At 36.6% G+C, this 27,911-nt stretch overlaps 2 protein-coding genes and 1 non-coding gene across 3 annotated transcripts in view; all 3 read right to left on the bottom strand.

The window, feature by feature from the left end:
* The window catches only part of LOC133526902 (lachesin-like), a 129,633-nt gene extending 120,038 nt beyond the window's left edge, over nucleotides 1–9,595 (bottom strand). Inside the window, exon 1 of the mRNA XM_061863751.1 lies at nucleotides 8,760–9,595. The gene's annotated coding sequence lies outside the window, so the exon portion shown is untranslated. The remainder of the gene's footprint in view (nucleotides 1–8,759) is intronic.
* A 7,771-nt stretch (nucleotides 9,596–17,366) lies between these two features.
* LOC133527090 (pancreatic triacylglycerol lipase-like) lies at nucleotides 17,367–22,790 on the bottom strand. Its single transcript, XM_061863981.1, has 6 exons — nucleotides 22,706–22,790; nucleotides 20,693–20,873; nucleotides 19,463–19,611; nucleotides 18,630–18,875; nucleotides 17,655–17,997; nucleotides 17,367–17,462 (listed from the first exon to the last, which is right to left on the bottom strand). The coding sequence occupies exons 1-6, from the start codon at nucleotides 22,740–22,742 to the stop codon at nucleotides 17,417–17,419; spliced, it is 1,002 nt and encodes a 333-aa protein (XP_061719965.1). The 5' UTR covers nucleotides 22,743–22,790; the 3' UTR covers nucleotides 17,367–17,416.
* Nucleotides 20,975–21,046, bottom strand: Trnav-cac (transfer RNA valine (anticodon CAC)). Its single transcript has one exon. It is a non-coding gene; the product is annotated as a tRNA-Val (tRNA).
* Nucleotides 22,791–27,911: the final 5,121 nt, after the last annotated feature.

Genomic DNA, 27,911 nt, shown 5'->3' with positions numbered 1-27,911 from the left:
GCAGATTCATTATTTATTTTTCATGAAGATCAAACAGAAATAACTAGTTGCCAATGCTTTAGTAATTTGATTAAAACGTTTTTGTAAATTGGATACAACAACATGAAAGGGGGGATTTAGCTATGATTTTTACCTATACTGTCCAGAAGATGGTCGCCAAGGTATCGTCTGTTACCCTACCTGTCACGTTCTAACAAGTTTGTAAGTACGAAAGTGATGCATGACACTGCAGGCGATAAAAACTTGACTATGATGCGGTATCCTGGTCGCATTTTTGCTGAAGTCTGATTATTTAAAGACCGCTCATACTGATTGACGCATGCGAAATGAAGTGCCGCCTGTTAAGTTCTACTATATTTTAACTATGAAGACTAACAGGCCAATTCGAGTTTAAGTTATTCGATCTGTTTCCGACATGATAATGATCTGTCAGTGTCAAAAGTGACGTTTTTGGTTGAAGAAATATCACTTTCTATATCATATCTGAAACAGATCGAATAACTAAAACTTAAATTAGTCTGTAATGACACGAGGGACAGACACTTCAATATTAAATATTCACGAACCAGATCCTTTGCCGAAGACCATAACTTTAACTGTAGTATGTAGGTACAAATTAACTACAACCAGCATTTCGAAACTTAATTAAACAAGTCATCCGCATATCGCATTACACTATCCCCACTAATCATACCAACTTAACAAAATTTCGTAAACTTCTTAACGTCACTTAACTATTTTCATATAACCTTCATCACTAGAAACTTCCAGTGTGTTCAGGTCATACCGTCCGTCATAAATACAAGAGCCACAATACATAGCTACCTAATTGAAAAAGTTTCGACGGGCTTAGCTGATGTCGGGGATGCTTAGTGATGTGCCGTTACCAATATTCCCATTATCGGGAATATTCCCACAACATTTCCTAAAAAAATTCTTATAGATCAAAGGAACCCAGTCTCATTGTCCATCCAAACTCCAATCCATAGACCGTTATACTGTTCACTTTTTCTACAATAGTCCCAATTCTGCTACGACCGTTTCATGGGTGTCTATTGTTGCGCCTGTGAACGGGTTCTAGCAAGCGTTCTACGTGACATTAAAGCTCGCCAAGGGGCCTACGTATAGGATCTTCACACGCAAGCCAATAAAAATATCGGGATGTATAGGCCCGTGAATTGTCACGCAAAATAGGCGCCAGTCGTCGAGTTGCGGAAAATCGCCCGAACTACAATACAATACAATAGGCCCGTGAAAATAATATATAAATCCAATATTTACTTTACTAATCACAAAAATATCGGGGCGCCAACTATAGTAATGGTAGTTAGTTTTAGCTGCCTACTAATTTATCTGTTTATTATTTTTTGAATTTGGTTGTTATAATATTTAACGCGAAAGAAACCCAAACATAAGTGTCAAATTAAGGTGAATGTGGGCAAGACCGACACTGATTTTTTTGTACACTTTCAAGTTGATTCCTCCTAAATTGAAGATAATATTTAAAATTGTATGAAATATGGAAATCTAAAACAATTATAATTTTTTAAAGTTATTGTCTGGGTACCCATAACACAAGCCTTCTTGAGCTTACTGTGGGGCTTAGTCAATGTGTGTAAGAATGTCCAGTATTTATTTATTGAACAAAAGTGTCATCATTTGAGGAGTACAATCTATGTTTTCATTATTTGCTCGTTTTACAGGCCCCACCCGAACGGTATTAGACTAATATTATTAGCCCAAGAACTGTCAAATAGTATGGATTGTCATACTAATTATATTTGCCATACTGATCTGACGAACACATTTGTAAGTACGAGAATGTTCCCAGCTAAAGTTAGTGGTCACAACACATCACTAGAACTGCATAGTCGCTCGATTAACGTTATTGCTGTTATAACAGTGCCGTTTTGGTACGGGGATAAATCTAAAGGTAAGGTTATTAGAAAAAGTTGGACCATTCTGCGAAGAAGATGGTTGAAAAGAATCTGGCTTGGCAAGTTTAAAAATATTTTTGTACTGTAGTTTTTTTTTGTTATATTCAGTGGGTCTTTTGTTTTTAGTTATTCAAATTCTGAGTGGTAGTTTAACTAGTAGTTATAGGCCAATTCGAACGTACACTGATATCAGAATGACGTGTAACTGATTTCATTCAGTTATTGTGCATTTTTCTCGGACTTGTCCATACGTGTATTGGCGTGGGCGAGACGCATGATAACTGCGTAAGATCCAAATATCATTCTGATGTCAGTGTACGTTCGAATTAGCCTGTTAGTACTAATTTTATTGTTAAAGACTTAAAAACGTTAAATTGTACCAGAGTGACAACTGTCACAAGACTGTTAATATTTTTTTCGGGACCCTATTACTAGGACTCCACTGTCCGTCTATCTGTCTCTGTCACCAGGCTGTATCTCATGAACCGTGATAGCTGGACTGTTGAAATTTTCACAGATTATGATGATTAACCTGGTTCCGATAAAACACTTAGGTAAATAAAATGGGTTTACCGAAGCAATATTTATTTATATTGTAAGAAAATGACAGATTATAATTATTTCATGTCCAGAAATCTTTAATTACTTTTGGTAAGTACTAAGCTTTATTGTTATTAAGAAATTATATTAAAAAAATGTCATGATAAATATATTCTTATCATAAATTTTAAGAAAAACAGACAGGATCTCGAACTTAACGTTATTGTATGTAAAAATAACAACGCATATTTGCACACAGTAAAAAGTATGGAAAACAGAACCGGAGTAGAAGTTAGTAAGCATACACAAAATTTGTACCGAAAAATGCTCTACACAAAAGGCTCAGAAATGTTCTAGCATACAGCGGGTATCTCTAAAGTTTTTTCATCACACTTACTCGTAAACGTGGTTATAGTATACCAGCATACTGAGATGTAATGAGCTATATTATGGCAAGGGGCCTAAAAAAAAATTATTTTCATTATGGTCATGGGCTTATTAATAAATAAATAAATATAAATTGATATTATAGGACATTATTACAAAAATTGACTAAGTCCCACGGTAAGCTCAATAAGGCTTGTGTTGCGGGCACTTAGACACCGATATTATATAATATATACATATTTATAATTACTTAAATACATAGAAAATCCTGAGGAGCAAATATCCATGCTCATCAGTCTCATCACACGAATAAATGCCCGGATTTGAACCCGGGACCATCGGCTTCATAGGCAGTGTCACTACTCACTACCCACTAAACAGGTCGTCATTAATGGGCATACTGTTTTTACAATTAGCTATAAATGAGTAATACTTTTTAAATATTGACGTTTATAAATATTTTATTGTTTTTTTATTTATATATATATATTTAATTCGATTCATTTAATAGCCGTTTAAAATATTTTTACACAATTTTGAATCGTGGCGGAATGCCGGATGGATCTGTTCCTTTCGATGCCTAACCTGTCAAAAAATTACAATATGGCGGACGAATGTTTGAAATGACACCATATTTAAAAAATATTTCGATTAAAATTTAGTGTTTTCTTCGCAAGTGAGATGAAAAATATTGTGTGTAGCTCCGGGGGTAAGAATATCGCAAACTTGGACCTTTAATTACTTCCAGTCTGCGGCTGTCGGGAATTATCACCCTCGTACCCATTTCTTGTTTCTATTACTCACTTTCTAACAATAAGTGATTTGTATTTCTATTTTTTATATTAGTATTCCTTTCCAATATCTCACTTACCTCTATCGTTGTACAATGTATTATTAACATGTAATGTCCTAGTCCTAGGTATTTTTTTTTATTACGTCGTAATAAAAATATGCGTAAAGTTTTCCCGTTACGAATCACCTAGCTGTGTCGTGTTTACGATATTTTTATGATATCCGTGGCTGCTGGGATGAAAGATCAAAAATGTTCACCGTTTTTTTGTTAGGCCGTCGAATAAAAATTTACTATAGTTCAATCGCCAAATAAACGTGAGTGAGTAATCTTTCAACAAACATCCGAAAAAGACTATGTATGAACAGTTTCAAAATTTAATTTAATTTTTTTTGGTTATCTACCTTTCTACGACTTACGTAATGTTAAATCTTTACCGACTGTCCAAAAATCATTTCAGGGAAATTTAGCTTTTACTATTATACGTGTAACATGAAAAAAATTAAGAGTCAGACCAAGATAAGTTGGCAGCAATTTTGATAGCCCGGCCTGTGCAAGTAAACGTCATAATTTCAGAGAAGTTTGATTAAACGTCAAACTTCTACGAAATGATGACGTTTACTCGTTAATAATACTTGCACTGTATAGGCTGTCAAAATCGCTGCCGACTTATCTTGGTCTGACTCTAAGTAAACGTTATAAAATAAAATTAGAATGTTCTAGCGCAAGTGCAAACGCTAGTTCGCGCTAGTGGAAACGCGTTTTTCGTAGTCAAAACTAGTTAAAACGGAAAACGAGTTTTTAATAAATGAATAAATAAATATTATAGGACAATCTTACACAGATTAACTAAGTCCCACGGTTAGCTCAAGAAGGCTTGTGTTGTGCGTACTCAGACAATATATATATAATATACAAATAATATAGACGCATAAACGCATAATATATAAATAATAATATATATTGACGACCGGTTTGGCCTAGTGGGTAGTGACCCTGCCTACGAAGCTGATGGTCCCGGGTTCAAATCTGGTAAGGGCATTTATTCGTGTGATGAGCATGGATATTTGTTCCTGAGTTATGGGTGTTTTCTATGCATTTAAGTATTTATAAATATTGATATATTATATTATATATATCGCTATCTAAAGTACCCTCAACACAAGCCTTATTGAGCTTACGGTGGGACTTAGTCAATTTGTGTAATAATATCATATAATATATATATATGTATCTATGTATTTGTTGTTTCTATTTCTCACTTCTAACGATAAAAAAAATATACAAATACATAGATACAGAAAACACCCAAAACTCTGTAAATAATCTGTGCTCATCACACAAATAAATGCCCTTACCGGGATTCGGACCCAGGACCATCGGCTTCATAGGCAGGGTCACTACCCACTAGGCCAGACTGGTCGTCAAACAATAGACGGCTTTTTACGGTAACAAACAATATTAGTATTAATATTTCCACAAACGGGCCGAAATCTGACAAATGTACTTAAGTTATAACTATAAAATAACACAAATAGGTAGTGTTAACCCTCTAAAATAAGATAAGTTTTTTTTTTAATTAACCTAAGTAAACAGAACACGACTTGATTGAATCAACTCATGGCTTCCTTAATTATATACGCAAAAGGCATTTTGTATGAATAATAAATTACGAAGTCCTATATAATTCCTTAGCGAAATATCAAAGATCCCTGAATATACACAGGGTTTTTCCGGGATAATGAAGGGTTCCCTCGGGATAAGTTAAATACTGTTATACGAGACAATTTAGTTACATCTAAAGCTAAAAATACAGACGTTCCCGAAATAACTATCAAACGTAACGGCAATGAACGGTTTTAGTCTGTTTACTTTTGAAGTGAAACTTACACTCTGTTTCTGAGTTATTGATAGATACCCTTCTCGCGTTACATTCTTACCTACAGTCGGACCAAGGTAACTCGGCACCCGACTTTGGCGTGATAAAATGTAAAGGTGCCATAATCAACGTCATGCGTTCATAGAAGCTTACGGCCCGTGCCCGTGCAGAAGGCGGTAATCTTGGACACGGCGCGTATAGTACAATGCTGGCGGCGGCGGAGTAAGTTTTTTATGTGTTTATATTTATTATGTATTGTAAAAAAAAGCGCTATTGGCCTAGCGGTAAGAGCGTGCGAGCGTGAGGTCGCGGGTTCAAACTCGGCTCGTACTAATGAGTTTTTCGGAACTTATGTACGAAATATCATGTGATATTTACCAGTCGCTTTTCGGTGAAGGAAAACATCGTCAGGAAACCGGACTAATCCCAAGAAGTTTACCGAGGAAGAAGAAGAAGAAGATTTATTTTGTATTCGTTTTTACGTGTTTTTGTATTTTACTTTTACATGCATGTTATAAAAATCCTAACCTAAGAAGGAAAATTTATAAAGGAAAAATAATAATACTTAAATATTTTGGAAATAATCTTACGCATATCGACCTAGCTCCAAACTAAGCAAAGCTTGTACTATGGGTACTAGGCATACGCATAAATACCTACATACTTATATATATATATAGAAAACACCCATGACACAGGAAAAAATATCAGTGTTCATCAACAAATAAATGCCCTTACCGGGATTCGAACCCAGGACCATCGGCTTCATAGGCAGGGTCACTAGTGTCACTACCCACTAGGCCAGACCGGGTCGTCAATAAATACCTATTATATAGTATCATATATGGATTTACCTTAATAGATACGTATACATACATTACCTACTCGTACACCTTATAAAACAAAGTCCCTCGACCCCCTTTGTATATATGTTTATTCGCGATAAACTCAAAAATTACTGAACGGATTTTCATGCGGTTTTCACTGATCAGTAGAATAATTCTTGAGGAAGGTTTAAGTGTATAATTTATTTAGGTTTTGTATAACCCGTACGAAGCCGGGGCAGGTCGCTAGTAGGTAATAAAATATAGAAGAAACTAGTCTACTAATCTTCTTATGTGCGAAAAAATAACACCTACCAGCCCGCGTAGCCAACATGCCAATCGTTGACGCTCCTTAGCGAACGAAACGCAACTGCCAATGTCGGACTAATATGGAAGACTGATAGAGAGATGACTACTCTATGCTTCGGAGCGTCAACGATTGGCATGTTGGCTACGCGGGCTGATATTTTTGGGAAAACGCATTCTATTCAATGCAATTTTCTACTAATCGTTTTATTTCTCTCTAGACTTTTGAACCGTAACAACTCCGTATCTTTTTATCTGTAGCGCAAGATCTTCGGTCGCCTCGAATGATAACGGAATACTTAGGTCATAAGTTCTGTCTCAAAGATTTTTGTTGATAAAATGTTATAGGTATAGATCCCTTATCATTTATATATATGGGTTGAAAGCTTATCTAATGCTAAATTACTTACAATATTATTTAACATAGCTGTCTCAATTTTTCATGATTCTATGTAATATTCGGAAAAAAGTTATAAAAACCTGTAAAAAATACGCGACCTCTTCAAGGTGATTTTTTTTTCATTTTTACATTGTGAATCTTACATAAACCAATAGGTGGGTATTTTATATTTCTTTAGATATATATATAATATATCATGTGTATTGGACTACCAGAATTGCAACTGTACATGTTTTACCAAACCTACTCATTGGATGGCAGTCAAAAAATAGCGTATTACTGAAAAGTTGAAGTACAGACTTACCAGAGAACTTAAATACTGGTGATAAAATAAATATCTAATAAGTTGGCTAACTATTTTTTTAAATTATTTTATTACGTTTGATCAGGATAAAACAAGCCTTCAAATCATGGCTAACATTAGTTATTAAAAGCTTTATATTATTACATTTTCTCATTCTAAACCTTGATGACATTCTAGAACTTATGACCTGACTAAGTTGCCTAACATGTAGTAATTTTTTAACAAATATAGGCCTAAAATGTTTTAACCATTTTTCGTAAGTATAGTGATCTCGTCACTGTGTATTTAAGCGCTGGGCCGCTGGGCTCTTTGTCGGTGGAGCAATTTCCATTTCTTCCTATCCTGTGCCATATCCGTAATTTTCTGATACGACAAGATAATTACTTTTTCTTTTATCTAGGTACTTGGTCAATGAAAGTTCTTCTTGGCTTTCCTCTCTTCCTCCGTGAAATAAAAGTTGTGTCATTGAAGGTATTCATATCTTTCCACTTCTATTCTCAATTATTTTCAAAATGCACCTTTTCTTTTCATCGTTGTCTAGGTTGAAGGAAACGTTTAAGGTTTTGCTTTTCGGGTCTGACCAAAAACATGCACCAAGATGTGGAGCCAGTTTTTGTGTGAATTTTAACAGAAGCTATTGTTCAAAAACCGCATGATGGAACACTACTTATTTAGTACCAACCGGCTGCTAGTTAGTAGTGTTACATAACTTTTCGAAAGGCTCCCAACGAGTTGACCGTTGATCGTGTCAAGGATGATCCAGGCTTCCAACGCCACGTTTTCTATACTTCGGGCCGTTCTAGCTCGAATCACCCTTTCAGTGGTCAAGGTTGCAGGAAATCATTCGAGAAGGTGAACTCTGAACTGAATGATTATGATCAAGCTCATATTAATAATGTATTTTTCATGTGTGTGTTTGCATGTTAAATATTCATATATAATATGAGTGCCTTCATTTTGGCATGAAAATGTTAGTTAAAGTGACATCGATACCTAGTAAGTACATGACGTATCATTTAAAATTTGATTTTTTTGGCTGAAAGGTTAAAATTCCGCAAGAACTCTTCAAATTAATTGAAGTGAGGAATAATTTATATGTTATGCAAGGATTATTTTTTCTGCTAACATAATACCCATATAAGTGATAATCCAAACAATTAAAAAAATAGAATTAAAACAATAATCGTACTTAGAAGTAAGTAAAACAATACAGAACCAGTATGAATAGACCAATTAATATTATATTGATTTGATGCAATATAACATTATTCATTAAAATAAAAATCCTTGCGTGTGATAAAATACTTAATTATAAGCCGATTATTGTTTCATAAAGTAGAAAAAGTTTCTTAAAATATACAAAATTATTTGACTAAAAGTTTTAAAACTTACATCAATCGCTCCTCAAAACCATTAAGTCCCAAAAACCATCACAAACATCTCATTAGTACACTAAACAACCACTTAATACTCATTAAATATAACACTTCTGAAACCGTGTTTCAGTTCGGCCGCGTAAACTCGCGAGGCCGCCCGTCGCGCACGACTCAGCCTCTGAACGGTCCAGAGACATCTAAAAAACAACTCCTTTAAGCTTATTGCAATAGCGTTTCACGTCAAAACTTCACTTGGTATTTCTTCCACCATTCGAAATCTAACCTTACACAAACCGTATAAAGTCGAAAACCGTAGTTACACTTATTCCCTTTTGCTGCTTGGGTAGAGGGAGATAGGGAAGCACAGATGCTGTGCGCATGCGATTTTGGGAGCTTCAGTCACATACGCAGTGGCGGCTATCAACTTTGCCCTTATCATGATTATTTGCTGTTCTATTTTCAACCGTTAGTATGCATGATTACAGTAGTTTTTTGGGTATTTCTTTTGGCTGGATTTGACCATAGATCGGTGAAGAGACTATTCTCTTGTAGTTTATGGCTATAGGTGTGCCGACAGTGCTACATTGTTTGAGCAGGACGCTCTTGTTGTGTATAATCGGGCATGGGACGTGTGATAAACAGTGGTCAGATAGCGAATACCTACTAGGTAACACTTGACAGGTGATCAAGATTGCCAGGGGGTTATCTCTTTGGACATTAAAATAAAATAAATTGTAGCGGAGAAATTTGAAATGGTAGAATCCGTAATCTCGCACGTATTGAGAGCTATCATGATCAAGGGCGCAAAGGGGGCAAATCACGACCAAGGGGGCTTTACAAGGGGACAAAGTTGTCGTTTTCTCGACCTAATATTGATATCCGAGAAATTTATATTCAGTTTTAATTAAAATATAGTAATAATTAAAATTACAGCAAAAAATAACTTAACGAAACTATTAGACTACTTACTTATACTTACATATGCAGGCATAGTCATAAAAAATATCATACGAGTATTTGCTTAGATTCTATAACTATCTGCACCAATTTTGACAGAAGATATCATATACCGGGTGTTTCCTGTAACAGGAGTAATAAATTGAAATGTAGGTTGTACTCCTCAAACTCACCGACATTAAAAATAACTTATATTTTACTTTTTATTACACATTGAAGTTTTAAATAAAATAAAGTTAATTCTAAAACGCAATGTATTACGAATTTTGTTACGTTTAAAGCGTGACAAGCAACGTGAAACACACTGATGTCAGCGGACATTGAAAATAACCCTTCGGGGGCAACTCGGCCCACACACGACTCAGCCCGCGGGATCAGTTGACCACTGCTGTTTAAGTTAACGGCGACTCGGGTCACTCGGTGAACTCAGCCCGCGGGCTCTATTAACCACTATCTACCGCTAAAGGGTCGACTCAGCCCGCGGGCTCATTTTACCACTATTTACCGCTATAGGGTTGAGTCAGCCCGCGGGCTCAATTAATCACTAGGTATGTCCGCTAAAGGGTCGACTCAGGCGAAAATAATTACAAATTTGTATGAACGAGATAAAAACTAAAGATTTTATAATTTTTAAAAGCTGTTAATCAAAAGTTATAAACGATATAACTTTATAGTACAATATAATTATGGTTTAATTATTTGCTCGTGTTAACACCCGGTATACATATATACCTAATAGGTTTAAGAATAGCCAACGCCGTTTTGATACTTTTGAGTTGCATGTGAATTGATATAGCTTAACAAATCTTAATTTAAATCTTTTATCTATCATGCGTACTTATAAACGATACATTTAGGATTTGCTATCCGGATCCGAAATGTATGAAATTATCCGGATCTAGATACGGATCCACCGATCTTCCCATACATTTCAGATTCGTCGTGCAAACCTAGGTACATTGTCATCTTTTCATCAAATGAGCCGTACTTTTATTTCTTACACAATATAGTGCTCCTGGTTCGACATAAATTTATAGAGGATGTCAGCAGCATTTTGTTGTTATAACCATGAGCTGGCTCAAAACCTACAAAGTTGGTTGTTAGCATGCTGAGTAACTCGATGTTTCTCCTAGCTTTTTCCTAACAGCCAGCGATGCAGGCCTTCGATAATAAATGCCCGTATCTTAAACGGGAGCCTTCATGTTCAGTACCAAGTTCCCATGTCCATCGGTCACCCGTATCCGTAGCAAGGGCCGTTGGTAATACCAACAGTTATAATAATAATAAACGTTCCGATAGTCGTGTCAGACAACGGCCTCATAGCGAAGAGTCTCGACCGACACCTAGAGAGACTCGCTGGGTGGCTGGATCAAGGGTCAGATGCAGAAGGCAGTGATCTTGGACACGGCGCGTATAGTACGTCGGTTCCTCTCTCTGCGTCGGTTCGGTTGCTGGCGGCACCCTAGGTTAGGTTTTTTATAATGTGTTTATATATTTTTGTATTGTTTTGTAAGTGTTTTAAATTTTACTTTTATATCCATATTATAAAAAATCCTAATCTAAGATATTCAATGAATATAGAGATAAAATAATAAAAAAGAACTTCACCTACATTAGTACGAATTGATCTTGGACACGGCGCGTATAGTACGTCGGTTCCTGTCTCTACTGCCCTGACCACCGGCAGCTTGGGCCCCGCCCCGCTGCTGGCGGCACTCTAGGTTAGGTTTTTTATAATGTGTTTATATATTTTTGTATTGTTTTGTAAGTGTTTTTATATTTTACTTTTATATCCATATTATAAAAAATCCTAATCTAAGATATTCAATGAATATAGAGAATAATAATAAAAAAGAACTTCACCTACATTTTTACGAATTGATCTACGCGGTATCACATCATCACAAAACAAGGGCTAGCAAAACTACCTCCGTAGGTAACCCTAACTTCATCGGCGGTGCCCAACTTCGCCCAAATAAAAAAAATAAAATATAAAAAATCACTTAGAAATAGATATCCATTGAATTCACAATAAATAGAGTTGCGAAAAAATAGTTTTCACATAGCAATACTTACCCCCTAACTCATTTTTTATTATGAAAATTATACTACAATTTATGCTTAATATTTTGAATTACTAAACGCCTATCGTGCAAGTAATAATGGATTTATGATTTAACGGCAGTTAAGGCGAAGTTAGCTCAACACTTATTTTTAATGATCAGATCTGCGATATAAAACTGCAACATAGTTAATTAACATTTTTAGTAATCCTGAATAGGAAATCATTGATCCGGCCAATTTAACGATAGATCCGGTGTTTTAATCAAAATATAGCCCCAGGGACTAATACTACACTCACGGTTATTTTAATCACCGTCATGTATTCATTGCGGCTGATTGTCGAGAAAATACTCTTCCAATTAACCTGTGCCCATCAGACCGGTCACTCAAATCTGAACCTTAACACTACACGATTGAGTTAGTTCTTCTAAATTTATTTTAAACCAGATAGGAGCTTTGTGAAATTTGAAATCAGTGTTCGTAGTATTGAGGTATCGTGATTGCTCGGAATGGTTGGACAAACAGCGAAACACGCATACAATTTGCAAATATGAATGACAATTGGTCGAAAGCCCAAAGGGTACAACGCTGCATCCACTAGTATATCCTACGTGCAGTAAAAAAAACCGGCCAAGAACAGGGCCATGCTCAGTTTCGTAGCTACCCGTCCATCACAATAAGCTGCCTTGAACGGGGGTTACACTGGGAGCCAAAGACCTTTGCAGCGTTTTGTATGTCTCTTACTAAAAAGGGAAGATTTTTTGCGCTAGGTAACTCAAAAACGACTTAACCGATCATAGTTTTCATTGTAAGTCTTTAAGTTTAACTTATATTCATATTTTTGGACCCATTGTTTATAAGTTAGAGGACCCCGGTGGTGTGTATTTGTGTGTGGATGTGTTGTTCTTACGGAGTGGTTCCTTCCAAAAATGTTGGTTCACTTTATACCATATTACTTTTTAAACACCTGCACAACTACATCCTACATGATTAATTTTACCGTTTTACCACTTAATTGGCATGATTGATTAATGGGGAATAGGCTACGGAGACTGCTTACCATCAGGCGGGTCGTATGCTTGTTTGCCACCGACGTAGTATAAAAAAAATGGGCGGGAACTAAGCGTGATTATATGTATGATTTATATACGTATCCGAAATCGCAGCGTTCTAGCACTAACAATCAGAGAACAAAACCGGCGAAACTAAGGGTTCCTAGATGATTACGAAACCCTAAAAATGGTTCTTGATGAAATGTCTGTCTTAATGGACTTGCGTAAGTACTATTTAATAAGAATGTAGCTGCTTGTCTTGGCTAATAATTAATATAGATTAAACTAAGTATTTGGAACATGTACTGATAAAAATAAAATCTAAAAAAGAAATAAACAGTTCAAATTATTTAATATTTTTTACCTGATTAATTAACAATTTATATTAACGGATGCGGGACTATAATGGTTTTATTTAACAACTATCTCGTTGCACAACTATGCCTAATCAATCAGCAATCGGGGAAATTTATGGCACTTATTATAATTTGCGGAATACGAATCGAGGTGTTATTGAGCTAGATCTAAATTGACACTGATATTGTTTCCGAATAAACGATCTTTGTTTACAATTAATTAGTAAATATATGTTTACATCTCTTAAACGCGTTGTATTAAATACCGCGTGCTTTAATCTTAATAGACCTAAGGGCCTACCGCGAACTACTTCGTTCGTTCGTTCGTCTATCTGCCTCTTTATCGTTCTAATATGCAAGAGCGATAGAAAGGTAGATTACGAAATTTCGACTTACGATATCCGCGGTAGGCTCTTTGATCGCCGCAGATCTCTACTGGCAGGCACCATGTGATCATCATAGATCTTTGTACCGTGTAGACGAAGAGAGTGGCGCTCATCTAAAGAGGAATTGATAGCCGTTCTATATTGATATGATGATAATGAGCGCTGCTATCGAAAAGTGCGTTGTAAGCTTGCGAAGGCTCTCAGTACTACTAGGCTACCGTAGGAAGACAACAACGTAGGTACTGATACTCTTCATTAAACTTATGATAGATTTAAATTTGCAATTCTATCTTATTAATTCTAAAACAGGAAGCAGACATCCTATACCGAAGTGTGCACGGTGGCGGCGTTGCGGCGGTTGTGGGAGTTGTGGGATCAAGAAAGTTTTCTAAGTTCATCTTCTCATAGTTTTCTGAACAAATTTGAACTATTTAAACCTGATCCGTGTAGTTGTTTTATTAGTAAAGTTAAGATACCCACTCAGAAGTTTTCGCACGAGATATAAGTAGGTATAGAAACAAGTCACTAAGAATATACTTAATACTGTGTCTCGCGCGGCTATACGACAATACGTTATACACTGTGTATAATTACTACTACTTATATTAATTAATTTATTGTATTCCTGTCTATGTTAGCGTATAAGCAGTGATATTTGTCAAATATTGTACAACTAGCTGCAAAACTGCATGGAGACATCAATGGAATTCAATTGGAATGGAAATGATCCACGTTTAGCACCTTGGTGCGACGACGGATCTCGACATACCTTACTCGATCTTGAAGCTTGATACCGAGCATGGCGCGCTCCATGGCTCTCTGTGCTACACAGATTTTATGCACAGCCTCCTTGATGAGCGTCCATGTCTCGGCACCGTAGGTCATGGTGGGCAGGACACATTGATAGAAGAGGCGAGTTTTCAGGCATTGTGGAATGTTAGCAGGTCTCAGGATGTCCGCAAATTTATTAAATGCCGCCCAACCCAGCTGAATTCTCCTGGAGATCTCCTTCTGCTGGTGTTTTTTGTCAAATGATAGAATATGTCCAAGATACAAGTACTGCTCGACCACCTCTAGTATTTCGTTCCTAGCCTTAATGATTGGAATCGATTTACCGGGAATGTTCGTCATAATCTTAGTCTTAGACATAATTATTCATCTTGAGACCTACCTTCAAAGAAGCGTGGTATAGGCTTTCAATCATGCTTTGAAGATCTTCCAGGGTCTCGGCAAACAAAACAATGTCGTCGGCAATATGTGCTTTAAAATTACATGTCAAAGTTGTCTATTCTTGGAGTCAGAAATTGACAAGTTATATGTGTTGTGTGTAAAATCTTTATATGTGTTCCTTATTAAAATTTTAGTCACGTCATAAACTTTACGGCAGCAGCACCAGGTCCAACACTGTGCAATATCGCCATATCCGTCCAAAGTCGTTAAAACAACACACATGGGTCTCGTCAAAGAACGGGGAGGTGTGGTAATGTCATACTTTGGTTCAATAAAACGGACACTGGTCGGCGTGGCGTCTTTTGGCTAACTAATCTCGCACATAGAAAGCTAAGCTTGTGACGTACGAATGTTGAGTATAAAAATAAGGGTGAAAAGGCTGTTTGATTTTTCCTACTAAAACGTACCTACAATAATAGAGTCAGACCAAACTAAATCTGCATGGCATTTACAATGACAAAGTGAGGGAATATCATCATTCACGTCATATTTCTATAAAAATACTTTGTTCTATTCAAATCAATGCAAAGTTAACTTAGACGGACTGTATATCCAATGCGTTGAACTAGTAAATAAGTAAATACATAGGTAATAAAATAATAATTCCTCCGTCAAAATAGATACTAACAAATATGGCCAATATACATAATCAAACGAAATTAATAACCTGAATAAAAACTAGGTAACTTACTAGGACCTCATAACTTTTAAAACTAGGCAAAACTATGCATAGGTATAAACTATTCACGCACGGCAAAAAGTGTCAAGAAATTTTATATCAGCAAATTTCCCTATCACACATCCAAGTTCTTCAAAACTCAATAATTGATTCGAACCCGTTCATCAAAACTCCGTAAAAATTCTATCAAACAGCTCACCGACGAACTTTACAAGTTATGAAAGCGATCCCGCCCGTCGGTATCACCGCACACATTATACGGCTTATTATACAGACTTCACTTTGACTTCGACTTTGATTTGAGATTGCCAGTCCCTTCAGAGTCCTCAGGTGGAGGTTCGATTATCCGTTTACAAAAGTCTCCAGCACGATTCTCACCAAAACTTGTTTAATTAAAGTTTTTGCACTCTTTTTCCCTTTAGGCGGTGAAATAATCTTTCATTGGGAACAACGATGTCATGGAGTCACGGACTTTTACTAATAAAAATAAATATTTCGTGTATTTAGATAATATTTATGTATGTAGGTGTAGATAAATGTTCTTTCTCAAGTATGTACTACCTATCCAATTATTATTTACTTAAACTAAATTGCAATATAAAAAAAACTGCACGATATTGTATCAATTCGTATCGAAGAGCAAGTGTTGGCGGACCGACACAGACTGCGAGATGCAGCTCACCGACCGATTGGTCGGCGCATGACACGCCTAACCATGACATATTGTCAATAAAATGACAAAATATTACAAAATATTATCTACAACTTCCATAACAACATCTCTACGATATCAACTTTCGTAAAAAATAAACAATTCTGGAAATAAATCGTAAACAAATTTTCACTAAAATGTGTAAGTGAAACGCTAATTACTCTTATTCGATGCGCTCTCTTTGAAGGTCCAAAAAATAATAATATATTTATTTCATTCGGAAACGATGTATAGTCTCTAGAAGATATGCCTATTAGTTAATGATTTGACATGGATAAACCAAAGCAAAATCATCATCAATTTCCTAGACTTATGGCCTTGAAAGGATGTACTGTGCACTAAACCTACCATGGCTGTACTGTACCTGTATATCTTTTCATATTTCATAACAAAACATACAACTGTTTTTAAGGCTTTTAATATGTAATTGTAAGCTACATTTTGAATCTCCGTTGGTCAACCGGTAATATTTTTTTAAATAAATATAAGTATATAAAGAACATTCGACTCCACTTCTATGTTCTCAAAGTTAGTCGAAGTTTTTGTACTCCAGTATTTGCTTTCGGGATTCGAGTCGGAGTTCCAATATGGTGGAAAGTATTTCTGCATTCGCGTGTTGGCTGTGTTAGAACACCCGGGAATAAGTTTTTTCCGATCAGATTGTAAACTTTACTGCAGTATTGGGTCGGCGTAGCGGACTGTGACGTTTCTAAGGGATTCTTTCTTTTTGCTGTAGACTACTGGAGTAATTTGTTATTGAATTTATATTATTAGAGCTACTCAACCTGCTTGGCTGACAGGACTTGAAAGATAGCGTGGGCCCTGATTTTTTTACGAAAGCCACTATCAACTGCAACCCAGAGCACTATCAACTGCAATCCGTCAACATTTTGGTCCCACTTGGTGGCTCTCTGTGCTACTCGTATTTTATGCACAGCCTGCTTAGTGAGCGTCCATGTCTAGGTAGATCATGTTGGGCAGGACACATTGGTTAAAGAGGCGAGTTTTCAGGCATTGTGCGCTAAACCTAATAGGTAATACTTATTACATTACAGTATATGTTTGAAAGAAAAACCGAGCTTTCCGTCTCAGAGATTGCACTTAGATGAATCTTATTGATGCAGATAGCCATGTGATCATAGCGAACCAGGAAGAATCAAATAAAACTCTACTCCAGGAAGAACAAATAAGAACTTAGAGGTAGGTATGCCAATTTATTTTTTCTTGTAATCATAGGTTAATAGGGATATTGTCGGCCAGTGTCAAGGCGGTACATGCCAGATCTGAAACAAACGGTGTAGATAATGTTAAAGATGAGTATTAAATTAATAACACCAAATTAGTTACGGTGTTTAGTAAGGGTTCTACGTTTTGGCTTCGGTTCCGCGTACGTCTTCCAAATGACACCGTAATCCCGTGTACGGGAAAGTTATACAAAATAAGGTACTTTAAAACCTTGACTTCAAAATTCTTACCCCGTTTTCCTTAAGTCATCATTGCCCATATTAAATCTGGTCCCACGGCAGGTATTCCAAGTGATCTGAAGATTCGTCGTACACTGCTGCCCAACCAGGTGGTTGTAAGTGACGGTGGCGGCGAAGAGCTCCCAGGCTCTGTTGTGGTTGCAGATGTTGGTGAGGCAGCCGGGCTGGGAGATGCCGCCGTTAGGGAAGAAGTCGGCATCGGCGATGGCCGAGCCGATGCCGAGACCGCCGACGGTGTAGCCGCCGTCCGTATGGATGGCTTCGACGTAGCCGCCATCGGTGGGTTGCAGGCGGTCGCGGCTCAAGTTCCACAAAGGCCCCGCGGGATCCAGACCTTATATAAAATTTATAATTTTACTTTAAATAAGTCTCGTTAAGTATACTATAAGCAACTTTCGATTATTTTCCATAAATGTAATTATTAATAGAACTTGGACTTATCGCGACAGAGTAACACTAACTTAGTTTAATTTGTTTAGGTTTTAGTATTTAATGAAAGTATTTATTTATCTACTACAAAATATGTCTAAAATGAGTGATAATTTGATATAAACAGCATTTATCATTACCACCGATAATTTGATATAAACAGCATTTATCATTACCACCCATGCTGATAATGAAAAAACAAATCACAACTTCATTTAATAGTAGATAGACAATCTATAATCTACAAGATACATTGTATCGGCGGATATATTTAGATAATTAATTATCTATACTAGTTTACTCTAATTTTTTTGAGATTTATTATGTGATTTCTTTTTATTTTTCAGGGTCAATTTAGGGTCAAGTAAGTCACATTACTTTCTACGATGATAATGACATTAGAAAAACTTAAGCCTTCGAATGCCGATGTGATGATGATACGAAGAAACTTTGAGAACAAAAACTCCCGGCACATGTGAAATTAAAAATGATAATAAGAAAGATGAAGCAATTGTTACAAGATAGGTAAAAACTTACCAGTAACACGAATAACCTGACCGCCGAGCTCTCGACCTGCGTTGCCGACGAGATGAGCGCCCAAGCTGAAGCCAATTAGGTGCATGTTATCGAAACGGGCACCAGTGACTTGGTTGAGGAACCGAAGGAACTGGCCCACGCCGCGGCCCACCGCTGGGACCCCTAAAGCGGCAGTTGCGTAGTCGGAGAGGGCAAGTCTACTCCAGTCGACTATAATGACGTTCACGTCTGCCTTGTTGAGGTATGCTGTAATGTAAGGTATTTATAAATATTCAACTGAATCATAGAATCGTGTTGACAAAGACTGGAAAACTTTAAGAAGTTTTCGGTTCTCTCGGTTATCGGCAAGGACAGAACTTTCAGTTTTTTCAAGAAGTTTGTCAAATACATTTATGTTAGGATTATACAGGTTTACTTTTGACCACCCGTGAAGCTTCTTAACTACCCCTTAACACTGTCTTGCGGTCGTCGGGGGTTATTTAACACCGCTGGTTTAGACTATTTCTTATTTATCGAGGGTTACAGTGTGAGCAGCTTGTCTATTGCCACCGCAAATGCACGTTAGAGTCCACATCACACACAATTACAGGAATTTAACACCGTTATATTTAGAATAGCATAGAAATATTTTTTATTCGTAAACACACACAAGAAAAAATAGATAATGTAAAAAAAACAGAAAGTATAAAGGCTTCCAGAGCTGATTTTCCGATTAAACCATCAAGTGAAAAGAATCATGGAATGTAACAGACAAGAAGAAGAAAACATATAGTGAACAAATGGTTAAATAGGAAAAAGTTACATGTACTTAGATAAATTAGATAAAACCTTACCACTTCTGACAGAAGGATTGGGTTCGGTATTTCTATTACTAAGCCAACCGTGAGCAATGATAATCGTGGGGTTATTAGCATTGAAGTTTGAGTTGAGGATGGAGTCCACATTGTTGATCACCAGAGTCTGTGAGATGATGAAGTTACGTCTGGAAACAATGAAATATTTTAAAACGAAACAATTATTTTAGAGTATTAGGTGTACTTAACATTAAGTAACGTCCTATATCTACCAAGCAAATTCGAGTTTAAATGATTAGACCTGTTTCCAAATATGGCACTGATCTGTCAGTGCCAAAAGTGACATTTATGGTTGAATATATGTCACTTTTATAACTGACAGATCAGTTTCATATTTAATAACTTCTAAAACTTGAATTTGCCTGTACCTACATTGCTTGTACGTACAATTTTTCAACATTCTTTCAATTAATTAAAAAGAACATTTGCCTTCGCTTTAAAAGTATGCAGGTAGTATTTATGTATAAACCAGGGACTTTCAAACCTTTCAAAACTTACATTTAAAATGTTGATGGTATTTTGTGAAATACCTGATATTTTGTGTAACCAGGTACCAAAGTACCTATTATTTGATGTTTATTTTATTTTACTTTACTTTATAGGTAAACTTTTCAAAAATCATACAATATCATGAAACATACAATTTCATATCGTGGGTTGGAATCTAGCACGAGATCCATAACAAGTGTACGATCACGTCTGAAAATATCGATACGAAAAAAGTGCCAAAATATGTATACACGACTTTATTGCCCATATATTAAGGTAGTGTATACATATTTTTGGCATATTTTTCGTACCGATATTTTCAGACGTGACTATACACAGCATGCTTTACAAGTAAGCGCAAATGTTACACATTAATTTAACACCATATCAACAAACAAAATAACTATCTAAACATTACACTATAACAGAGTAATTTACTTTAAACTTTACATTTTATTTATTAACATCATTTTTATTAAGATTTACCATCATTAAGACTTATCATCGCAAATGAGACAAACCATTTCCGTTCACTGGACAAACCTAAGTCAAAGCTGGCCGCATAGCCAACGTTACAATCGTTAACGCTCCGTAGCGTAGCCATCTCTCTCTATCACTCTTCCATATTAGTGCGACTGCGATAGTTGCGTTTCGTTCACCACGGAGCGTGAACGATAGGCACGTTGGCTACACGAGCTGATGTCATCTGTCAGTGTTTACCTGGTATATAAGAAGTACTGGTTGTTAGCAGGGTTCCTTGTAACTTCGTCCAGTAGTTCCAAGTCGGGTTCGGCTTCAAGGTCAATGTCGTGTATCTCCCCATCTCCTCCCGCCATCTTGTACAATCGCGGGTACTGATAGTCAGCCGACTCTCCCGGAACTGGTGTGCCGGCGACGTACGCTAATAAAACATGGAATATTTAGGATTTTAGATATCTTTAACAGTCTATGTATGTATAAATTGTATATCAATCACAATGAAAAATCAACGATCATCAACTCTGACCAATGTGGGACTCGAACCCACACCTTTGTATTGTGGGTCCAATGCGTTACCAATTGCGCCAGCTGACCATCCGTCATTCACCGCAGTGAATTAAAGTGCGTATGTCGCAAGAGTCAGACCAAGAAGGCAGCAATTTTGGCAACCCAGGCAGTGCAAGTGTTATATTAAACGTCAAACTTCTATGAAATTATGACGTTTACTTAAAACTTGCACAGGCTGGGCTTTCAAAATCGTTGTCAACATAGCTTGGTCTGACTCTAGTGACGTTGTTACAGTTGCAATGGTTAAATTCGCGATGAGTGATGGATGGTCAGCTGGTGCAATTGGTAACGCGTTGGACCGGTAATCCAAAGATGTGGGTTCGCGTCCCACTTGACCAGAGTTGATCATCGATGATTTTTTTTTCATTGTGATTGACATATGTATATACTCGTAGATTGTAATGTAGGACATTCCACAATAAAAAAAGAAAAAAATAAAATACATATTTACATTTCTATGTATGTTTTAAGAGAGGTATGGGCATTGTGAATGTCATCTCGCTTTGTGTGGTAGGGCACCGCACAGCGGATATCATTCCAGATCTAGAGCGGAGCCCAACTGGGGAAGTACCTCCACCATACAGAAAACTGCAGCCAAATAACACTAGACCCTACTCATAGTGTTGTGTTCCTGCCGGTGAGTAAGGTTACCAAAGCTCAACGAGGGGGGGGGGGCGAATGCTAGGGTCGGCAACGCGCATGTGACTCTTCTGGAGTTGCAGGCGTACATAGGCTACGGAGACTGCTTACCATCAGACGGGCCGTATGCTTGTTTGCCACCGATGTAGTATAAAAAACAAATGTGTTTGTATTATCCTTATTGCCATAGCCTGGTTTTTCGAAGGCCCAAACGGACCAATGCTAGTGATTACTTGAATAACGATTCAAGTGTTATCTAAATCAATAACAAGCAAATTTTAATCATAATAGCAGATGTGACTCATACTTGAAGTAAACAATATTATATTAAGAGTCTTAGTTCCTCTTTGATTTATCCTTTTTGATACTGTAAATATCTAACGTTGACTCTAGTTATTCTGACAATATATAATTAAAATTACACCAAAAAATAATTTTAAATAATTATATAATATTTAAAGATTGAAGTTTTACGTCATAATTTTATGGACTCGTCTTCCTCGCAGAGTCCCGGCATTTTGCCACGGCTCATGGAGTCTGGGATCCACTAGTTTTTACGAAAGCAACTGCCATCTGACCTTCCAACCCAAAAGGTAAACTAGGCCTTATTGGGATTAGTCCGGTTTCCGCACGATGTTTTCCTTTACCGAAAAGCGACTGGTAAATATCAAATGATATTTCGTACATAAGTTCCGAAAAACCCATTAGTACGAGCCAGGGTTTGAACCCGCGACCTCCGGATTGCAAGTTGCACGCTCTTACCGCAAGGCCACCAGCACTTTCGCAACGACATCGACTCAACACGTTTCAATCAGCCTCGCATTTTTAGTCGTCATACCAAATTGTACCCGTTAAGGGGCATGGCACATTGTGCCGATTCGCACTCGTCCTTATATTGCGAATATTGCGATGTTTAATGTAATTATAAATCTGTTAACCTTTCCTGACCTCGTTTAATCCTGAACAATGTTGAATGTTTCAAACTCAAATCAAAGTGAAAACAAGTAAACGTGGGTGTTGTAACAGCGCCATTATGTCCGTACTTACCCGTAGTGACGAGTAAAAACAACAATGAAGCCCTCATTATGAACGCTGAGGCCGATATACAATAAACCCTTTCGTGTAAAAGTATTTATACTAAAAGATAAACCTGAAATCAAAGCTGATATCTTTAAGAATATGGCGTGTTTAGTTATTATGTAAGAGATTAAAAGGGATGTTGACAAATATTATCTTTGATGACATACAATTTGATATTAGTAAATAAACTATGTTCCATAATAAACATTAAGCCTATATTGAAATGAAAGTTTGAAATATTAAACTATAAAATATACAGGTATATTTTATATCCTAATTTGCACATAGGTACATAATAATGCTTACAAACTAATTGAAAAATTAAAATCCGCAACGTAGGTTTCGTCAGGCGGATACAACCATAAATCAGCAACAGGCGTCGTCGTTACACACAAACAGTAAAGCTATCCGCAACAGGCTTCGACATTTTCCCTTATGTTAATTATTATAATAAAGTCATTATAAAGGTCCGCCCAGAATCGCATCCGGCCCAAAGGTTCCCATGACACTAGCAGCGTTTCCACGCTGTATAGCCAACGAAATCCCCTGCACCAGATACGAACCGGAGCGGGAACGGAGCGGAACGCTTTAGCCTCCGATCCCCAGGATTCCGCAGTCTACAGCAATCGGCACAAACTCGTACATTGGTTCCAAGGCATTGTACTTAGCGTGCTTGAGTTTAGCCGCATACTCCGCGGCTGACCCAATATTAAACTTGCTTTGAACTTTAAAAACGGTGTAGAGATATATTTCATACATTACCAATCGAATAATAAATTGTATGGCAACTGTATAAAAAAAAACAGATATTTTACCGTTGCGTTAAAATCTTTCGCCATGCTTAGGAATAGGCCAAATGTTTCTAAAATGGGTGATATACATTATTAAATTTACTAATCATCTTTACGCGCTCCTATTTTACTTACATATTTAATTTCTGAGCAACAAAAAACAAATAATAATGCTCAAATATGGCAAAATCTTTGTTTAACCATTTTGAAATATATGCCATATAGTGTAGCGTTCATGGCACAAAGCATAATAGCAATCTATCATCATGATCATCATTTTATAAATCAGTACTCTCAACTAAAAGAATCAAAATGTAACTCAAAAATAACATCCTTGCACCGATTATTGATATTACTGTTTTTAGGGTTCCGTAGCCAAATGGCATAAAACGGAACCCTTATAGTTTCGCCATGTCCGTCTGTCTGTCTGTCTGTCTGTCTGTCTGTCTGTCTGTCCGAGGCTTTGCTCCGTGGTCGTTAGTGCTAGAAAGCTGAAATTTGGCATGGATATATAAATCAATAAAGCCGACAAAGTCGTACAATAAAATCTAAAAAATTAATTTTTTTTAGGGTACATCCCCTACACGTAAAGTGTGAGTGAATTTTTTTTTCGCTTTAACCCTAGAGTGTGGGGTATCGTTGGAAAGGTCTTTCAAAACTAATAGGGGTTTTCAAGAAACATTTTTTGATAAAGTGAATATATTCGGAGATAATCGCTCCGAAAGAAAAAAAAAATGTGTCCCCCCCCCTCTAACTTTTGAACCATAGGTCCAAAAAATATGAAAAAAATCGTGGAAGTAGAGCTTAAGAAAGACATTAAATGAAAACTATAGCGGACATGATCAGTTTAGCTGTTTTTGAGTTATAGCAAAAAGTTTTCCCTTCATAGTAAAAAGACTTACTTTAATTAGGTACTGATTATGCAAATTTGCCTATTTGTTTAACTCGGGTGAAAGGTACCGTGTCATCCCTTGGTTAACAATTTACTATACTTTAAGCTCCAGTTTAGCTTATTGTGACGGAAGAGTAACTACGGAACCCTACACTGAGCGTGGACCGACATGCTCTTGGCCGGTTATTTAACATATCTGCGATCCATAGTACTGTACAGTACAAATTTGGTGAATAATCCTTTACCTTCGTTTTTCACGGAAACGCACGAAAGTCTTATGCTATTTCAGTCAGTCTCAGTACAAAAAGTACTGAGGTTGACTGAAGTAGCATGAGAAATACGAACGCTTCCGAGAAAATACGATGGCAAAGGATTGTTTACTACATCTGTAGTACATTTTGGTAATAAGTTTTTTGACAAATAAATCATTTTTGATAGAAGCTGTAATCACTGACTGTTCTTTTTAGGGTTCCGTAGCCAAATGGCAAAAAACGGAACCCTTATAGATTCGTCATGTCCGTCTGTCTGTCCGATTATGTCACAGCCACTTTTTTCCGAAACTATAAGAGCTATACTGTTCAAACTTAGTAAGTGGATGTATTCTATGAACCGCATTAAGATGTTGACACAAAAATAGAAAAAAATAATAGATTTTGGGGGTTCTCCATACTTAGAACTGAAACTCAAAAAATCTTTTTTCATCAAACCCATACGTGTGGGGTATCTATGGATAGGTCTTCAAAAATGATATTGAGGTTTCTAATATCATTTTTTTCTAAAATGAATAGTTTGCGCGAGAGACACTTCCAAAGTGGTAAAATGTGTCCCCCCCCCCCGTAACTTCTAAAATAACAGAATGAAAAATCAAAAAAAATAAATGATATACATTGCCATGCAAACTTCCACCGAAAATTGGTTTGAAAGAGATCTAGTCAGTAGTTTTTTTTCAATACGTCATAAAATAAAAAAAATAAAAAATTGTGAAACGTATGTGTGGGGTATCTACGGATAGGTCTTCAAAAATGATATTGAGGTTTCTAATATCATTTTTTTCTAAACTGAATAGTTTGCGCGAGAGACACTTCCAAGGTGCTAAAATGTGTGTCCAAAGTGGTAAAATGTTGAACAAGATCTAGTAAGTAGATTTTTTTTAATACGTCATAAATGGTACGGAACCCTTCATGCGCGAGTCCGACTCGCACTTGGCCTCTTTTTATTTACTCGTCGAGACAATTCTAACAAACCGAAACACAATTACGTTATTACGTTACGTTGTTTTATCACAGAGTACCTATGACCGCCTCCTATCTCCGTCATCAGACCAGCTCGATGGTACCATAATATTGCATTGTCATCCGACTTACATACGTACCTATGCAAATTATCAGCTTCATTAGAAACCGGAAAGTGGGTCATGGACCTGTGTTTCTGCCCCCAACTTTAAACAGAAATGGATACATGGCTCTTCTAAACACTGAGCTTGACTCTTACCTCGACGACTTGCCACTGGATGGTGCACCAGCACACTCTATACTCGAAGTACGAACAAAATTAAATAACAAGTTTGGCAATTTGATCCGTGCAAGCATAGTTACAAATGGCCGGTATTTACAAGTTAAACAAAAGCTTGTAAAAATGAATGAGGTCATTTTCTCTGCTGTGTCTGAAGGCTGTTTTAATAAAAACCTTGACGAGCTAGGCATCTCATGTGTGCCAATAAATAGGAGCGAGATGCCTAAAGACACAACTTTCATTTCTTTCCCCATGCACCAATCAGTGTTAGCTATCGTCAAGGTCGTCGCTATCTCACTGGTACTGCCGGTACTGGTTTAGAATCCTCAGGGGGTTTCTTGTTGATTATAAGTAGGTATGTTATTTATCTTTTCTATCCGTAACTAGTTCCTGCATCAATCAAAATCGATAAGAACTACTTCGCGTATTTGGGCTTAAAAACAAACTGATTAGTTTGTTTGTCTTTTGTATATCTATGTGTGGATCTTTAATTTGCGGATTTTGATATAAAAGTAATAAATATTTGTAACATACGTACGTTACAAACTTAAGGAAAAAATTAAATGGGTTAATACAATGCGGGATTCTCTTTCGCATAAATATAAGTAATGAGTTCAATAGTAACCAATACAGGACGCAATTATATACATAAGTTTATACAATTTTCAAGGTTAGAGAGGGAAGAATAGCTTTGCAATCCTAACCAGACATACGTACATTTTTGATGAAATTTCCATTTCGGGAGAAAACGGTTTCCACAAACTAAATCTTAACTAATCACTTTGATTTTGATATCGATCGCTTCAGCATAATATATTCTAGGTATATAGGTGTCGTTTAAAAAAAACATAGTTTTAAGAGCGCTATTACGTTACGGCGTTGAGCGAGTTTAGGTATTTTAAAATACCAGCCTACTGTGCGAGCTCAGTATACCGATCCCTTCTACCAAATTTTTCCTCTCGCTCGCACTACAATGATGGATATAACAATCTTGATCCTTCGTGACGCATATTGAAAACAACCATAACAAAACTATCTGCAATCAAATTTTAAAGTCCTAATAAATATTATTTTGTACGAAAATACTAAATCCAGTGCGGTAAAGTAGCACCATATGTACTGTAATACGAGTAGTACATTACGATACAAGTGCGAATAATAGGAAATTCGCAACGAGTAGTGATACATTTTAAATCGACACGAGTTGTGTATTACCTATTCGCACAGTATCGCACAACATTTTATAGTACATATGGCCATTTAAATTTTCGACATAGTTACGTAATTTTCTACGTTACCGCCCTAGTGCGGTAACTAGCACTATACGTGCGTATGTCGTAAATTTCAAGGGTCATATGTACTGTACAACGTTGTACTAGGTGTAAATTACCTTTTCGCACGTGTATTGTGCGAAAAGGTAATTTACACCTAGTGTCGATTTTAATCACTCCCTTCGGTCGAGTTATAATTTATCGCCACTCGTTGCGAATTTCCTACTTTTCGCACTTGTAGCGTAATGTACTATGACAGTACGTATGGTGCTACTTTACCGCACTAGTGCGATAATTAGCACATTACGTAACTATGTCGAAAACTTAAAGGGCCATATGTATTGTAAAACGTTGTAAAATACATGTGTGAATTACCTATTCATTCAATACGAGAAAAACTTGTAACGTAATGTACTAAATGTTGTCTGGTAGTTTGTTTTATTACTATTTACTAATGTAATACTAAAAGAATTTTCTTTTCTTCTTTTCTTTTCACGTCCTGCCTCTACATGTTCTGCCGCGGTTGTATGGCATGCAATTCGAATATTCGATTTTATCCTGTTTTGATATTCGAATATTCGGCCGCTCAGTTTTCGTATAATCGAATATTTTTAATTCTTCGAAAAAATTAATTTCATCAGCTATAGTTACAGTTTCTGTGTGTTTTGCCAAGTATTTTTTAGTGAATGAGGAACGGTAGGTATCCA

This window comes from Cydia pomonella, chromosome 17 (genome assembly GCF_033807575.1).
Source record: "Cydia pomonella isolate Wapato2018A chromosome 17, ilCydPomo1, whole genome shotgun sequence".
Classification (NCBI taxonomy): domain Eukaryota; kingdom Metazoa; phylum Arthropoda; class Insecta; order Lepidoptera; family Tortricidae; genus Cydia; species Cydia pomonella.
The sequence above is the reverse complement of the archived record's forward strand: the minus strand, read 5'-3'. Positions and strand labels throughout refer to the sequence as shown.

What these genes read in the sequence shown, in the direction of transcription:
- LOC133527090 (XM_061863981.1), bottom strand. Translation starts at nt 22,742, where the DNA reads ATGAGGGCTTCATTGTTGTTTTTACTCGTCACTACGG. An exon ending in CAGTACTTCTTATATACCAG is followed by an intron (nt 19,612 to 20,692) that starts GTAAACACTGAC and finishes CATTGTTTCCAG; the next exon opens with ACGTAACTTCATCATCTCAC. An exon ending in CAATCCTTCTGTCAGAAGTG is followed by an intron (nt 18,876 to 19,462) that starts GTAAGGTTTTAT and finishes CTTACATTACAG; the next exon opens with CATACCTCAACAAGGCAGAC.